The sequence below is a fragment of the Carassius auratus genome, linkage group LG48F (assembly GCF_003368295.1).
Source record: "Carassius auratus strain Wakin linkage group LG48F, ASM336829v1, whole genome shotgun sequence".
Lineage (NCBI taxonomy): Eukaryota > Metazoa > Chordata > Actinopteri > Cypriniformes > Cyprinidae > Carassius > Carassius auratus.
In genome coordinates, this window is record NC_039300.1 from 464,492 (window position 1) to 482,373 (window position 17,882).

The following is a 17,882-nucleotide window of genomic DNA, read 5'->3' on the forward strand; positions in this document are numbered from 1 at the left end:
CTGATCGCGTCTTTGCATTGACTTTGTATGTAACCTACTTGCCCAATTCCTACAACTTCTACCTTTAATTAATTATCGCCCTATTTCTTCTGCGTCGAACCTATGCCGTAGCCTGAGGTGCACCTCTCCAAAAATCATCAGCGCGTCAATTCTACGTGGACTGCAGTGCTGTGATTGGTCCGTGAACCCCTCCCTCCATATGTACTTACGTTTTGTGTGTTTATGTGCACTTTAATCTAATTTAATGTTACACCTTCTATAAAATAAAACAAAGTAAGGAACAAGTGTCTTATTATACATCACAGCATCATACATCAGTAACTGTCCGTGAACAATGTTGATCTGCCGTGACACAAGTCCTTGTGGAGACTGAAAGAATGCAATCTTCTCTCGTTCTATTGCACACATTAAAGGGGGGGTGAAATGCTGGTTTTCACTCAATCTCCTGTTAATCTTGAGTACCTATAGAGTAGTACTGCATCCTTCATAACTCCAAAAAGTCTTTAGTTTTATTATATTCATAAGAGAAAGATAGTCTGTACCGATTTTTCCCGGAAAAACACGACCGGCTGGAGGCGTGATGTGTGGGCGGAGCTAAAGAATCACGAGCACCAGTAGGCTTTTGTGTTGAGAGCGTTTGGAAGCTGTGACATTACCGTGAGGGAAAACCCATCATCCAAAACAAACCATGGCTAACAGTCAGATTCAGCCGTTTATTTATGATCCAGAATCAGATCCCGAGGCTGAAACTGAACGAAAGCAGCAGCAGCAACGACTCGCTCCTAGCGGGGCTCGAACCCGGGTCTCTGATGGGAGGCGGACGCACTAACAAGGAGGCAGAGATATTTGAAGCAGTTTTACTCACCGCCTGCGGTTCCAACACACGATCGTGACCCTTTTTCGTTGGGATTGCATCATCCTTAAGAAATAAACGATGTGCAAATCCGTCACAAACTGGGCCTTGTTTGTAAAACAAGCATCTTCGAAATGCAGGGAACAAACACAAACACTTGCACAACTCCGTTGATGCTCTGTAAAAATAAACTCCATCCACTGGTCCCTTAATGCTGTTTCTCTTTTGGTAATCTGTGCAGGGTTGTCTTGCCCTGGCAACCAAAAACACACTTCTTTTGTGACATTTGGCGCCGCTCTCGCTCTGATCAGTGAAGTCTGTTGTGCTCTCAGTGCTCTGCTATACGGGAGCGCGCTCTTCCGGCAGAAGTGCCTCAGGACCCATATAAGGAAATTCCGCTCCATCTAACGTCACACAGAGCCATACTCGAAAAAAACTTTCCCAAACTTGTGACAAACCGGAAGAGGTATTTTTGGAACAGAAATACTCCTTCAAACGTACAACTTAATTTTTGAAACTTTGTCCATGTTTAGCATGGGAATCCAACTCTTTAACAGTGTAAAAAACTCAGTATGCATGAAATAGCATTTCACCCCCCCTTTAATGGAGAGCTTGAACAGTGTTGGTGAATCGTGTCTCTGTCATTCACACCTCTATTAGTGCTCGGGACTGTCACAGGATTGTGCTCGCGCTCCGTTCTAGAGCTGAAGATCTTTGCCCGAACTCGACGGGACCCGACAGGTTCGGTCGGGTTTGGGCTTAATTTCTATCATCTTACGCGGGCTCGGGTCGGGCTCAGCTTGCGCTCCGGTTTGCGAGGTAAACGAGCGGTCCTGTGATGTGTTTCGATTGCGAGAAAGATGCGAAAATGCATGCTGAGCAGGTGTAACGAAAGCTTGCCTCTGCCGATTACGTTTTGGTTGCACCAGCAACTAAAGCAAACTCTGAGGTGTGGAAAAGTTTTGACCGTTTATAATGAGAATAATGAGTGAATAATGACGCACCATCAGTGAGCGCAGGAGCGCGCTGAAGACATCTACAGTGGATTCAATCATTTTCCTCCACAAAAACATGTAGACTTAGCCTAATCTCTGTGAGTAAATCAAATGTTAACTAAATCATTGAGTCTTAAATGCATAATGTTGACAGAGTATTTACGCTAATGTTGGCATTATTCTTTTATTAAATAAAGCAAATCCGGCGGAGCCTTTATCTTAATTCCGTTATTGCCAAATACCCATCTTAATTTAAAATTTATCTTCATTTTTTTTTTTTTAAATGACTCGTTTTTATTGGTGTGTTGGTCTATTTATAGGTTAAATGAGTCTATGTCTAAAATGCTGAGATGTTACGATGTGACACAGGACTTATTTTATTCTTTATTCCAACTTCCAAGTGGTCTAGTCTACGTTAGTTATGAATAAATTATTTTAAAACATGCATAAATGACTCATTCTTGACAAAAGGCAAGAGCTGTGTGTGTGCGCACATTTGAATAATGTCGGGCTGTAAACGGGTTCGGGCTTTTAAAAAGCTGTCAATCAAAATGTACTTGTCGGGCTCGGGCCGAAACCTGTCGGGCTCGGGTCCTGTCAGGCCTAACTTTTAAGGCCCAATTACAGCTCTACTCCGTTCATCTCTGACGCAGCTGATCTGTGATCTATAGCACTCGTGGACGGTAATATTGATCTTACAGTGCTACATTATCAGTATCTGGTTTTTAATATACGTTACGTTATGAACATAACATGTCAAACACCCTGAAATCCTTCAGCCACGGAGGGAAGGCGAGCAGTGTTTCTGGTGTCATACTCTGCTTTCATCTGACAAACAAACGCTTTCATCAAAACTCAATGTATTTAGGGGTCCCTCAATCTTGTCTGTCTCGCCTTTAGTTGTCCAAAACAATGCCAGATTCTTAACAAAGACCACTAAGAGGGGAAATATCACCCGTTTCGGTTGGTTTGCATTGGCTCCCCATTGAATGTAGAATCCAGTTCAAGATATTACCAAATTATTTATCGGATCTTCTGCCCCATTATGAGACCATTAAGGTCAAACACTTGGTTATCACGTTTAAAAGTTTTCCGGCTGTGGAACAACATGAGGGGGTGAACTAACCCTTTAAAATCATCTCCAGGTGTGTTTCTTTGGTCATTTGTGCAGTTGTCTCGTTTAGCCGTTTGTGCTGCTGTGTATTTATAATTATACATACAATAATACTGTAATAACAGGCAGTTACCATGACAACACAGCCCATTCTAACATCAGGAATTTCTTCTTATTGTTAATATAAATGTTCACAGAGATAATCACGCGAACATGTTACAGGACTCGTACAGAAACAGTCTTATAGCAGTGAAAACTGCTGCAGGATCTTCAAGCTCAAATGTGAAACTGTTTCCCAGCGCAGAGGGATCTTCAGCGGCGCGTCCCTCCTTCTCCAGGGCTTCGGCACCGGTGTAACACATTATAAACTTCACAATCATCACAACATTAATACCAACTGCAATATCCTTAGTGGGATTTTTTAATTTAAGCCTGCGCACGAGCTGTAATACCAGTGAAGGTCAGAGCAATGTCATTAAAGGTTCAATCGGTGCGCACTATTAAAAGAGAAGCACTTGCTCACTTCAGTACACTGGATGCACACAGCAGAAAACGGTTCAGTTCATTTCTATCGTCCTCTGAACTCTGCACTGCTGTGGTAAGAAGCAAACACAGGGTTAACCGTTACACCACAAGATTTAAACATTTCCACATAACAAAATATACAAACGTTTGCAATATTTCCTTGACGTATCTCTGTTTAGAGAAAAATTTACCAGCGTTCAGAAATCTTTTGAAGAGATTGCTGAACATTTAACCATTGAACACATACATTTCTGCCTGAACTAAATGTCTTACAGTGTTTTGTTTGTTTGTTTAAACGAGACACATCTGTTGATTATTAGTTAAACTTTTCCACGATTATTATAATCTCCAAACTGTTTCAGCTAGTTCTGCTTTTCTAAAGCAGTGTTGGATTGTGCTCGTTCGGATCATGAACGCATCTTCTGCACACTTCACTGCTTCAGTTTCATGGACACTACACACAAGGTCAACTTAAATATTAGTAGTGACATTTCAGTTGTACTCTAAAATAAAATGGTTGTTTTTCTTAAATACTTAATTTCTGTTTTAAGTTTGGCTTAAACTAATGCAAACGTGTTTTTTTTCTCAGATATTTTGGTGGGTCGTGGAATAGATGAAGCCTGGATCCCTGGAAACTATTGATCGTTTCTCTTTCAGTGTGAGCCACTGTTCACGGTGCTGCTGGATGATAGAAATTAGTATTCATATTCAAATTATCAGACACTTAAACTACTAATCTGTACTGCAATTGTTTTACCGTTTACTGCAGTTTAAGTGTGTCACACATCAGACGTGAAGAGCTGCGCTGGGGCTAATGAACTCAAGGCTCGCTTATACACAAGGATTTCTTATATTAATAATAATAATAATAATAATATTATACAGAATTGAATCGCAAGTGCTATACAATGAACCGCGTATGCATACAGTGCCCACAGAAAGTTATGTTGTTATTATTAGAGGTCGACCGATATATCAGTTTTGCCGATTAATCGGCATCAGTAGTTGATAGTTCAATCCATGCTGAGAGTTTCTCTGGAGCCGTGAGAAGGGTCAGAGTTCATCATACAGTGACAGCGCGTGCTGTGTGTTTAGACACGTGACGCTGAACACAGAGAGACACTTCAGACACAAAACACTGACGCTACTCGTTTTTAAACACTTCAAACTTATCTTATCCTCATTGTTTGTTCTTGAAGTCAACTTGTGTCCGTTTGACGAATAAATAAACGGTTTTAGAGCTGCTCGAGTTGACGTGTGTCCGGAGTGTGTGATACTGGTGAGTTCTGCTAGACTCAGCTGCTCTTTTACATCGATCAGACAATCATGAAGTGCTCAATAACAGAAGCGGTCAGACTGCGACAGTGAACACTGTGCTGGTGTAATTATATCTGTTTCCCGCGATGCACAAAACACGGGCGTTCCCAAGACCTCGTGACATCATAATCACGTCTTTCTGAGCAGTACTGGTGTCCACTTTGGACGGTTAGGCTACTTCGACGGATACATTTGATGGACAGAAGATTACTAAATAAATAAATAAATGAGTAAAGCTGTGACGACAGGCCACGCCCACTATGTGTGGAGACATGACTTTCATTCACTCGCAGGATATGAGCTAAAGTAGTCTTGACTAGTTAAAATGCTCTTTCTTCGGCGACACTGAACGAGTGGAGATGAAAGTGCAGACATCGAGACTTCACATCGTGATCCAGGATTTATCTGCAGAGTTTCACTGCTCGGTGTCCTCGTGTCTTACCTCTGAAGATCTGCTCCCACTGATCGAGTCCCTCTCGGCGCAGATAAGAGACGGTCTCGGCCACGTCCCAGCGCCTGAAGTCCGCCTCACAGCCGTCTCCTGCTCCTCCTCGGGCCCTGAAGTCGTCTCCTGCTCCTCCTCGGGGCCGCTTCACTCCTCTCTCCATACTCTATACTTCCAAGAGAACTCACGCAAACTTTCGCATGGAAGCCGGCGGCTCGCTTCTTCTTCTGAGGATGCTTTACGGCGGATGACAAACCAACTTCCGGTGCATTTACCGCCACCAACTGGACTGGAGTGTGAATCACAAATAAATACATAAAATCTTATAAGATATTTTATAATAGCAGCACCATATATTTTACCTTGTTCTGTATGCTCTTTAATAAGGCTTGTCAAATGATTTAGCACCTTAATTACTTCCTTGCATTTTTAATTTTATTAAAGGGTCATGAAACCCCAGAACACATTTTTTGCTGCACATCACTGACTGAAAAGACCAAAAGCACTCATGAGTGTGGATCTACGTCAGCTGGTCCAGATGTATTCACGAGACAGAGCTCACTGTAGAATAAGTTATAACGGCTACAACAGAACATATTAGGTGGAGGCATCCATCTCGCTGCCATTAATAACCGAGCATGCATACACCTGATGCTCGCGCACGCCGTAAATCACTTCCGCCAGAGGAAAACGATAACGGGAGGCGAGGAAACGGGAGCCCGCTATGGGGAGTGGAATGTGACAGGATTACCAGCCGAAGTCGACAGTCGTGCATTGATGAGTACATCTCTGCATTACACTTACCATTTAAATAATACATCATCATCAGAAGTGTAATTTTTCCAAGTATTAAACAGTAACAAAATGAAAGAGAACATGTTTATCTGTAATCCAGGAATATAAGTTAAAATAAATAATATCTCAAATATACTTTCTAACCGGAGAAGTGCCACTCTCACTTTAGTTGTTTATCAATTTATTTTCTGTTATCTTTCCCCCCATTTTAATTTGTTGACTTCTGCTGTTTTCAGATCTCATCAAAGGCATTGTTCATACTCTGCTTGCTCAGGGAATAAGGCTAAGAATGAAAAATTGACACTGCTTTATTTAATATTGTGGGAAGAGGTCTTAAAGCCATTAAAAACTCACTGAATCATAATAATTTTGGATTTTGTGAAATCTAGATAAATGAAAAAAAAAATACTAAGAATAAAAATCAAAGTATACTTTCATATTATGATCCAACTGTTTTAATGACTTAATACAAAATAGACAATATTTTTTAAATGGTTATTAAATATTTCATCATGAGTAAGTCGCAACAAGAACACCACATGATAGGTCAAATTAAAGTTTAATAATCTAATAACAAATATATTGTTGGTTGGTGTTATTGTAAATGTTTTGCAATAAAAGTACAAATAAAAGATTTTAAAAGATTAAATATGTATTTTTAAATATTTTAGATTTTGATGGCTGCAACACAATCCAAAAAAAAAAATATTATATTTGTTTTAAATTGGGAAAGTGGCAAAATAAAATGAAAGTGAAAAAAAAAAAAAAAAAATCTTCTGCACAAAAAAATTATCAAATTAATAAGCAACCCATGAATGGAATAACAAAAAATCAGTTTAAATATTAGAATCTCTCAGCTCTAATGAATGATAGTATTATTAGGTTTAGGGCTTTGAATAAACTTGAGCGAGTTCATGGGTCTCACTCCCAGACCCATATGTAAGTTAATTGTCGATGTCACCATTTTGCTCATAACTTTATACAACATGAAGCAAAAATAGACACCATTTTTTAGATTCTTCTGATTAAAAAGAGCCCAAAATCACTATAATCCACCATTATTCTCATTCAAAGTTTAACGGTTTAACTGCATATGCTACATGGTTCAGATTAAATAAGTTATCACTGAATACAAAACAATCTAATTATATAATTTTTAGTGGAAAAAAATCATATTCCAAGAACCTCTCAAAAGTCAAAATGGAGACTGTGGAGATATCCCAAGATTCCTCTGAATTTTTGTTGATGAGAACTTGAATTGGAAAACACAAATTGACTGGGTTAGCAAGAAAATAAATAAATCTATTGGTATAATTAAGAGGATTAGCAATCTCATTACTACAAATTGTCTTCTTACACTCTATTACAGTTTAATTTATCCGTATCTTTCATATTGTAATATAGTTTGGGCAAGCACTTTTCCTTCTACACTTCACATAATTTTGGTTCTTCAGAAAGGTTTTGTCAGGATTGCAACCCGATCTGAGTCACATTCTTCATCTGTGCCTCTATTTCATAATCTTCAGATACTTACTGTGTATGATATTAATATCACTCAAATATGTGTTCTTATTTATAAGGTACATTTTAATTATGAAAATATCCCAGAGCACTTTAAGGCTTATTTTAAATTTAACTCACAGGTTCACTCTTATTCAACTGGTCAATCCTTAGATCTTCATCTTCCAAAGTTTCTTACGTGCAGAGGTCACTTTACTATCAGATTTAGGGGTACCACATTATGGAACAGTTTTCCCACTTAGCAATAAACTCCTCCTCATTAAAATGTTATAAAAGATTTAACTGCTGTTCTAAGTTTTTTTATAGATATTATTCCATTTTTATGTTATGATCATATTTTTGGCTTATTTTTTCATTACTGTAATCGTCATTAATATTTGTTGATGTTATGTGTATGTATACATGTATGTGCATGTGTGTTTTGACATCATTAAATTGATCATATTTGTCTTATTTTTGTTCATATATTTTATGTTTTGTTATTATTATTTTTGTCATTTTGTATTTTAAGGTGCAAATATAAATAAACAAACAAACTGCTAATCTGCTAATCGTTGTTTGTGTAAACCGTGTTTCTATTTCTTGCATTTCGGCTTGTTCCCTGTTATTCGTTTCTGTTTTGTTTTTGCCTCGTTGGCCTTTTTGTTCTCTTTTATTAAAAAGTTATATTTCCCTGCATTTGGACCCAGACCCTGTTTCTTCCTCTGTGCGTCCTACCGGGCCATGACAGGCACCTCATTATTTGCAGAAAATCCATTTAGATATCATTTAGATATTTAAGATATCTCTCATAAAGTTATAATACATAAAAAAATGACATGAAGCTGAGCAAAAAATAAATAAATTAATATTGATCAGAAAGCTATACATCAATTCTGTGCAGTGATGCCACGGATTCTCTCAGATAGACAGAGAAAATGGACATGTGTGATGTGCTCAGATGTGTCCACTGGGAAAAACAGATGAGTTCTCAGTCCCAAAGACCAATGGGCCATCCAGATTTTTACCAGTGACAGATGCAAAAGCAAACATTTGTTATTGGATGGGGGTTTATCAGAGCAAGGGGAATGGGTGACTGGCATGTGTGAGGGTACACTGACATGGAGGCATTACATGTCATTATTGTACAGAGACATATACTGCCATCAAGATGACATCTTTCAAGAGAAGTCCATGGTTATTAGACCAAGACAACACCAGCTCTCATTCTGTCCTTCTCTCATTCATGTGCTACAACAGCTTGGTTTCGTAGAGACAGAGTGAATGTGCCGGATCAGTCCAGATCTGTCTCCTATATTAAACATCATGAACCCTAACCCATCATGAAAAATGAAAGTAATGTTTTCCTAAAAACCTTACCGGCTCATCTTACACTTCTAACGTTATTCAACAAAATGTAAAGCATCTGGCAAATTAATGTTTCTGAGGTGATATTGAGCAGCTGTGATCACGTTAAATCTGAAGTGCGGTAACTTACAACTGTGTTTAGAGTGCTTTATGCCTTCAACAGGAGCTGGCAGAGTAATGGGCAAGACAAGAAAACACCATTAATGTTACGACTTTTTATTTAAAAGAGATTATATGACAGGAGAAGATCTGATATCATGGAGTTCTTCAAGGATAACACACCTTTTCTGCTAAACGAGGTAGGTTTAGACATTTTATCGGCTTGTTCGTGTTAAACACACACACACACATATACACACACACACTCACTCAATAAGTTAATTCTGTAACTTTACTGGCACACTGTCCGTGCACACATCATGCACATGCAGAGCTTCAGAGAGTGCGCCAGGAGCACATCGAGTTCTCTCACTCTTACACAGACAAAAGCACGCAAAATTGTCAATATTAGAATTTTTGGCGAGTGAGAGTCTTAAATAAGTCTTGACGGATGTAAAGAGTTGTTTCTGTGTCAGATGACCGTCGATGTGAGTCATGTTTGAAAGGGACAGTAGTTCATGACATTCATGGTGTTTCTGTTTCTTTTCGTTTTCTTTTCTAATGGCAGGTCATAATTGCTGCTGTACTTTGCGTCCCAAGCACCCTCTGCATTCTTATCATGGGTTGGTATTCTGATTTATTTATTTAGTTTTTATTTATGAAAGCATATGGGTATCAAAATTCAATTAGAAATGTAATATGCAAAATGGAAATGCAATATGTAAAACAGCAATATGTTTCTGTATTTTAATGTACATTTCCCATACAAATGTTTAATATTTAGTGCAAAATGAAAAATCTATTATATAGTTTACATTTACCTTTTCCTACAGTCGTTTTAATATGCAAAATAAAAACATATTTTAATGCTTTATAAGTTGCAAAATTAAAATGAAAATATATTACACAAATTAATTAGATATGGTTAATATGTCCAAGCAAAAACTGTAGTAAAAATAATAATTTAAATGCAGTTTTTCCTAAATACATTTTGACTTGGTGGCACAAAATGGTGTTTTCAATTTATTACATTTTATTCTTAGTGCATTGAAGAAGTGGATTGACACTTACATAAAAGATGTTTCAGTTGCATTTTTACTTAATACCTCGCAATGAATAAAAAGTCAGTGTGGATTTGAAATGCATTTGAAAATGCATCAATCGTCAATCGTTAGGTTACATCAAGTTGGGGGTCAGCAACAGGACACATAATAAGTCAATATTCAGGCAACCAAACACTTTCCACACTGACTTAAACTAAATTCACCAATGGGTATTAAATGAAATTGCCATTGAAAAGTCTTATATGTAAGAGTCTATGCATTTAAGAAAAATAAAATCACCATTTTGCTGCACATTTGGCTCAGAATGCATTCTGAAATTCTCACAGCATTTTTGCTACAATTATTATGAGGTATTATGATTAAAATGTGTCTAAATGCATTTAGAAAAAAACGGCAATTAATAATGATTTTGCTACAGTTTTTGCTCGGACATGTTAAACATATCTAATCAAAACTTCATTTTGCAACTTGTAAAGTGTTTAAATGTTTTTAATTTGCATATTAAAACTAGTGTAGAAAATGGCAAATGTAAATCATGTAACAGAATTTTAATTTTAAACAATTTTGGACACATATGGTTAAATGTAAATTAAAACACAGAACTACATTACCATTTTAAGTGTTGCATTGCCATTTAGCATATTTCAAATTGCTACCCATATGATTCCATATTTATTTACCATTAGGGATGTTCAACAATGACAAAAAAAAAAAAGTAATTGAGTTGTTTATTCAGTTAACTTGGTTAGTGAAGTTGTTTGTGTAGGAAAGATTTAATCAATGTTTGGAGTGGCTTTCTGAATTTACAATGTGTTGTTTATAATTTCTTTGTTTATTGTTATTGGTGATTACAGATTGCTGTCATACAAGTTACCATTTCCTCTCCCATTGAGTCCATTTAAGGACTATTTTAATACCGGGCTGGATGACCCGGTTCCTCAAAAGGACCTGGCTCAATTGGACACATTCGGTTTCTGGGAATTTGTGTGCTACTTGCAGCATCGGCTTCCATGGGATGCCCTAGCCACTCCTGTCTCTTCCGGTGGGATGGCCGCCAGCCCAGCGCCACTGCACAAGAAGTCTACCAGCCCAGCGCCATGATGCAAGATGGCCGACAGCCCAGCATCACAACTCATGGTGGTCGTCAGTCCAGCGCCACTGCCCAAGATGGCCACCAGCACAGCGTCACAGCACAAGGTGGTCGTCAGCTCAGCGCCACGATGCAAGATGGCCGCCAGCCCAGCGACACTGACCAAAATGGCTGCCGGTCCAGCGCCACGGCCTAAGATGGCTGCTGGTCCAGAGTCAGGGTTAGTCACAATTGACCCTCCAGAGTCAAGTCAGGTTCTCGTAGACCCTCCAGAGTCAGGGTTAGTCACAGTTGACCTTCCAGAGTCAGGGTTAGTCACCATTGACCCTCCAGACTCAGGTTCCAGTTGACCCTCCAGAGTCGAGTCAGGTTCCAGTTGACTATCCAGAGTTGAGTCATGTTCCTGTTGACCATCCAGAGTCGAGTCACGTTCCAGTTGATCCTCCTGAATCAAGTCAGGTTCCTGTTGACCTTCCATAGTCGAGTCAGGTGCCCGTTGACTTTCCAGAGTTGAGTCAGGTGCTCGTGGACCCTCCAGAGTCAGGGTTAGTCACCGTAGACCTTCCAGAGTCAGGGTAGGTCACAGTCCACCTTCCAGAGTCAGGGTTAGTCACCGTCGACCTTCCAGAGTCAGGGTTAGTCACCGTCGACCTTCCAGAGTCAGGGCTAGTCACCATCGACCTTCCAGAGTCAGGGCTAGTTCCTGTTGACCTTCCAGAGTCGAGTCAGGTGCCGTCGAATTTCCAGAGTTGAGTCAGTTTCCGGTTGACCTTCCAGAGTCGAGTCAGATGCTCGTGGACCCTCCAGAGTCAAGTCAGGTACTCGTGGACCCTCCAGAGTCAGGGTTAGTCACCGTTGACCTTCCAGAATCAGAGCTAGTCACCGTCGACCTTCCTGAGTCAGAACTAGTTACCATTGACCCTCCAGAGTCAGGGCTAGTCACTTTTGACCTTCCAGAGTCGGGACTAGTTAACGTTGACCTTCTAGAGTCAAGTCAGGTCACTGGTGATCTTCAAGTACAGAGTCAAGTCAGCATTGATCTTCTGGAATCCAGTATAAACCTCATGGGATTACCAGAGTCTCGTCACTTCTCTGTGGAACTGCCAGAGCCTCTCCACATCTCTGCTGAACTGCCGGAGCCATTCCACGTTTCTGCTGAACTATCATAACCATTCCACGTCTCTGCTGAACTACCAGAGTCTCTCCTTGCCTTTGCGGAACTTCCAGAGGCTCGTCACGTCTCAGTCAAACTCTCTGAGCACCCGACTGATCCTGTTGTGGCCACGGAGGCTACCCTTAACATGTTCATGTTCTATGTTTCAGACTTGCCCAACCAGACTTGTTCCCCTGTTTGTCCGGCCACACGTATGTGGTGGTCTTCTGCTCCGCCCTGGGGGGCATCCGTCCCGACCACACGGTTGTGGTGGTCTTCTGCTCCGCCCTGGGGGGCATCCGTCCCGACCACACGGTTGTGGTGGTCTTCTGTTCCGCCCTGGGGGGCTTCCGCCATGAGGGTTAGGTTAAAACACAGAACTACATTACCATTTTAAGTGTTGCATTACCATTTAGCATATTTCAAATTGCTACCCATATGATTCTATATTTATTTACCATTAGGGATGTTCAACAATGACAAAAAAAAAAGTAATTGAGTTGTTTATTCAGTTAACTTGGTTAGTGAAGTTGTTTGTGTAGGAAAGATTTAATCAATGTTTGGAGTGGCTTTCTGAATTTACAATGTGTTGTTTATAATTTCTTTGTTTATTTTTATTGATGATTACATATTGCTGTCATACAAGTTACCATTTCCTCTCCCATTGAGTCCATTTAAGGACTATTTTAATACCGGGCTGGATGACCCGGTTCCTCAAAAGGAACTGGCTCAATTGGACACATTCCGGTTCTGGGAATTTGTGTGCTACTTGAGTCGAGTCAGGTGTTCATGGACCCTCCAGAGTCGAGTCAGGTGCTCGTAGACCCGCCAGACTCAGGGTTAGTCACCGTTGACCTTCCAGAGTCAGGGTTAGTCAAGATTGACCCTCCAGACTCAGTTCAGGTTCCAGTTGACCCTCCAGAGTCGAGTCATATTCCCGTTGACCCTCCAGAGTTGAGTCAGGTTCCAGCTGACCCTCCAGAGTTGAGTCAGGTTCCAGTTGACTATCCAGAGTTGAGTCAGGTTCCTGTTGACCATCCAGAGTCGAGTCACGTTCCAGTTGATCCTCCTAAATCAAGTCAGATTCCTGTTGACCTTCCATAGTCGAGTCAGGTGCCCGTTGACTTTCCAGAGTTGAGTCAGGTGCTTGTGGACCCTCCAGAGTCAGGGTTAGTCACCGTCGACCTTCCAAAGTCAGGGTTAGTCACAGTCGACCTTCCAGAGTCAGGGTTAGTCACCGTCGACCTTCCAGAGTCAGGGCTAGTCACCATCGACCTTCCAGAGTCAGGGCTAGTTCCTGTTGACCTTCCAGAGTCGAGTCAGGTGCCCGTCGAATTTCCAGAGTTGAGTCAGTTTCCGGTTGACCCTCCAGAGTCGAGTCAGATGCTCGTGGACCCTCCAGAGTCAAGTCAGGTGCTCGTGGACCCTCCAGAGTCAGGGTTAGTCACCGTTGACCTTCCAGAGTCAGGGTTAGTCACCGTCACCCTTCCAGAATCAGAGCTAGTCACGGTCGACCTTCCTGAGTCAGAACTAGTTACCATTGACCCTCCAGAGTCAGGGCTAGTCACTTTTGACCTTCCAGAGTCGGGACTAGTTACCTTTGACCTTCCAGAGTCAAGTCAGGTCACTGGTGACCTTCAAGGACAGAGTCAAGTCACCGGTGATCTTCAAGGACAGAGTCAAGTCACCGGGGTTCTTCACGGGAGAATTCAAGTCACCAGTGATCTTCATGAACAAAGGCAATTCACCAATGATCTTCATGAACAAATGCAAGTCACCAATAATCTTCATGAGCAGAGTCAAGTCAGCATTGATCTTCTGGAATCCAGTATAAACCCCATGGGATTACCAGAGTCTCGTCACTTCTCTGTGGAACTGCCAGAGCCTCTCCACGTCTCTGCTGAACTGCCGGAGCCATTCCACGTTTCTGCTGAACTATCATAACCATTCCACATCTCTGCTGAACTACCAGAGTCTCTCCTTGCCTCTGCGGAACTTCCAGAGGCTCGTCATGTCTCAGTCAAACTCTCTGAGCACCCGACTGATCCTGTTGTGGCCACGGAGGCTAGCCTTAACATGTTCATGTTCTATGTTTCAGACTTGCCCAACCAGACTTGTTCCCCTGTTTGTCCGGCCGCACGTATGTGGTGGTCTTCTGCTCCGCCCTGGGGGGCATCCGTCCCGACCACACGGTTGTGGTGGTCTTCTGCTCCGCCCTGGGGGGCGTCAGGTTCGACCACACGGACGTGGTGGTCTTCTGTTCCGCCCTGGGGGGCTTCCGCCATGACACACGGTTGTGGTGGTCTTCTGCTCTGCCCTAGGGGGCGGGGCGTTCGTCCCGACCACACAGTTGTGGTGGTCTTCTGCTCCGCCCTGGGGGGCGTCTGTCCCGACCACACAGTTGTGGTGGTCTTCTTCTCCGCCCTGGTGGGCGTCATGTGATGTCCTTCTTGGACTTGTGTTTTTGTGTTTATTTTTTGTTGTTCTTCTGATTGTGTCTTTCTTTCTGTTTCCTCCTATGGACCTGGCCCTCCGTCCCTCTCCCGATCCTCCGCCGGTCCACCTCCCTCCTGGGTTTCTGGTCTGTGTCTTTCGTTCTGTTTCCCTCTAAGGACCTGGCCCTCCGTCCCTCCCACTGATCCTGTGCCAGTCCACCTCCCTCCTGGACTCCTTGTTTTGTGTTGCACTTCTCTTCTCTCTGTTTTCCCATTTTACCTGGTCGTCTCGTCTCTGTTTCCCCATTCTACCTGGTCCTCTTGTCTCTGTTTTCCCCATTTTACCTGGCCCTCCGTCCCTCCCCCTAGTCCTCCACCGCTCCACCTCCCTCCTGGTCTCTTTGTGTTTTTGGTTTTCCCTTGGGTTCGGGTGGAGCATCTGGCAGCTGCTCCGTTGAGGAGGGGGTAATGTCACGCTGTCTAGTCTCTGTTTCCCTGGGTGTCCACTATTGGGCTCACTTCCCCTTAGGCACTTCACCGTAGGAACTAGAATTCCTCTAGTCTGATCCTGTCTTAACAGTAATTGCATTCCTGTTAATTGCACCAGGTGCAGGCACTTTATTGTCATTAGCCTCTCTATATACAGGTTCTTCTAAAAAAAAATAGCATATTGTGATAAAAATTCATTATTTTCCATAATGTAATGATAAAAATTAAACATATAATATATGTCATATATTTTAGATTCATTGCACACCAACTGAAATATTTCAGGTCTTTTATTGTTTTAATACTGATGATTTTGGCAAACAGCTCATAAAAACCCAAAATTTCTCAAAAAATTTGCATATCATGAAAAGGTTCTCTAAACGAGCTATTAACCTAATCATCTGAATCAACTAAATAACTTTAAACACCTGCAAAAGATTCCTGAGGCTTTTAAAAACTCCCAGCCTGGATCATTACTCCAAACCGCAATCATGGGTAAGTCTGCCAACCTGACTGCTGTCCAGAAGGCCCTCAAGCGAGAGGGTAAGACACAGAAAGAAATTTCGGAACGAATAGGCTGTTCCCAGCTGTATCAAGGCACCCCAGTGGGAAGTCTGTGGGAAGGAAAAAATGTGGCAAAAAATGCTGCACAACGAGAAGAGGTGACCGGACCCTGAGGAAGAGTCTGGAGTAGATAAATCCAGAGCCACCGTGCACAGGCGTGTGCACGAAATGGGCTACAGGTGCCGCATTCCCCAGGTCAAGCCACAGAAACAGCGGCAGAAGCGTCCTGGCCTGGGCTACAAAGAAGCAGCACTGGACTGTTGCTTAGTGGTCCAAAGTACTTTTTTCGGATGAAAGCAAATTTTGCATGTCATTCGGAAATCATGGTGCCAGATTCTGGAGGAAGACTGGGGAGAAGGAAATGCCAAAATGCCTGAAGTCCAGTGTCAAGTACCCACAGTCAGTGATGGTCTGGGGTGCCATGTCAGCTGCTGGTGTTGGTCCACTGTGTTTTATCAAGGGCATGGTCAATGCAGCTAGTTATCAGGAGATTTTGGAGCACTTCATGCTTCCATCTGCTGAAAAGCTTTATGGAGATGAAGATTTCGTTTTTCAGCATGAGACCTGGCACTATCGAAGCGGCCTTAATCAGAATTCCAAGATGGCGCCAGTGTTTGTAGCCGGCCGTCTGGTGCTGAGAAAATTGTTCGTGATTTTACTGCTTGTGTCACTGTTTATGCAATGTATTGACTCTCTGCTGGTTTATGATCTTCAAACGCTGATCGATTTCCGTCTCGCATTGGAGAAGTGTCACGGTTGGTACGGTCGGGGTGTTTGCACTTTGTGGTGAAGTCTGTGTGTTTTGCGTCTGCACTGATTAGCTTGTGGGTGTCACGTAACGTGTTATGGGAAACACAGGAGAAGGAACCAATTTGCAGGTACGTCGTTTATTAGGGATAATCCAAAAGGGTGAACAGTCCAGGCAGGGTCAAAACCAGAAGATCAAAGCAGACATAAACAAGACACTAACGCAAGGCAAGACAAGGATGACGGGCATGAAATAACATAACATTAAACAAGGACTCCGTAACACAGACTAAGACAGACTGGGTATTTATACACAGAAGGATAATGGGGAAACAGGAGACAGGTGGGGGGAACAATCAATTACACAACAAGGAGGAAGGTGACCATATAAGGAAACAGGAAGTGATCTGGGACAGACACCGTGAGAAGGAGGACATCTAGTGGAACCCCGGGGAACAACAACCCAGACACTGTGACAGTGGGCGTCTCCGTTAATTGTCATCAGCAGCTGCTGTCACTCATTACTCATCCCCTATATATTGGCTTGTCTCACGTCTTGTGTTTGTGAGATCATTGTTGAATGTCTTGTACCTTGTTTGTTAGCTTCAGTGTTGTCTGCGTTTGAATGTCTGTGTTTCCCCAGGACCTCATCCACTCTACGCACTTCCACTCAGCTACAAACGCTTACCTTTGGCTCTATTCCCCGCAGTTCCCTTGTCCGGAGAGGACGCTCGAGGTGCCGTGGGAAGCGCAGCGGGCAGCTGGTGACGTTGAAAGCTTACATAGCGGACTGTTCAGCCTGTGGAGCCCGGCGTCAGCCTTTGGTTTACTATTTATCCTGGCGTGCTATGGATCCTGCCAGGACCTGGTTGATACCAATTACCAGCTCAGATATGGAGTATTCTCACCAACGATCACCTCGCCCTAGGAAAGGCGGTGTTAACCATGGAAACCTTCGGTCTTTGAGTTATGTAACTCGTATTGGCCAGTTCCCCGGCTCCTGTCAGAGCTGCCCTGGTCAACGTTAGATCGCTGGTGAATAAGACCTTTATTTTAAAGGAGCTTTTTTCCCAGCATAACTTGGATTTTCTTTTTGTGACTGAAACTTGGTTAAATGTTGGTGAGTCGAGCCCTTTTTCTGAACTTCTACCACTGGATTGCACATATTTTAACTCCCCGAGGACTACTGGTCAAGGAGGAGGACTTTCCGTTATTTTTAAGGAAAAATACAATTGCAGGCAGTTGCCAATGATAACATTTTGAGATAACAATGTTTGAATTGGGCAAATTTCAGCCCGTTTTGTGTGCTCTTATCTATCGACCTCCTAA

At 42.2% G+C, this 17,882-nt stretch overlaps 1 protein-coding gene across 2 annotated transcripts in view; it reads right to left on the bottom strand.

Annotated features, from left to right (window-relative positions):
- Positions 1–6,006, bottom strand: part of samhd1 (SAM domain and HD domain 1) — a 52,592-nt gene extending 46,586 nt beyond the window's left edge. Inside the window, exons 1-2 of one of the 2 annotated variants that reach the window (XM_026241406.1) lie at positions 5,612–6,006; positions 5,247–5,538 (exon numbers count right to left, since the gene is read on the bottom strand). In XM_026241406.1, the coding sequence (XP_026097191.1) occupies positions 5,247–5,412 (166 nt within the window). In that variant the 5' untranslated portion in view covers positions 5,413–5,538; positions 5,612–6,006. Of the gene's footprint in view, positions 1–5,246; positions 5,585–5,611 lie in introns of those variants that run through there. The other variant, XM_026241407.1, reaches the window with a different exon arrangement.
- Between the last annotated feature and the right edge of the window lie 11,876 nt (positions 6,007–17,882).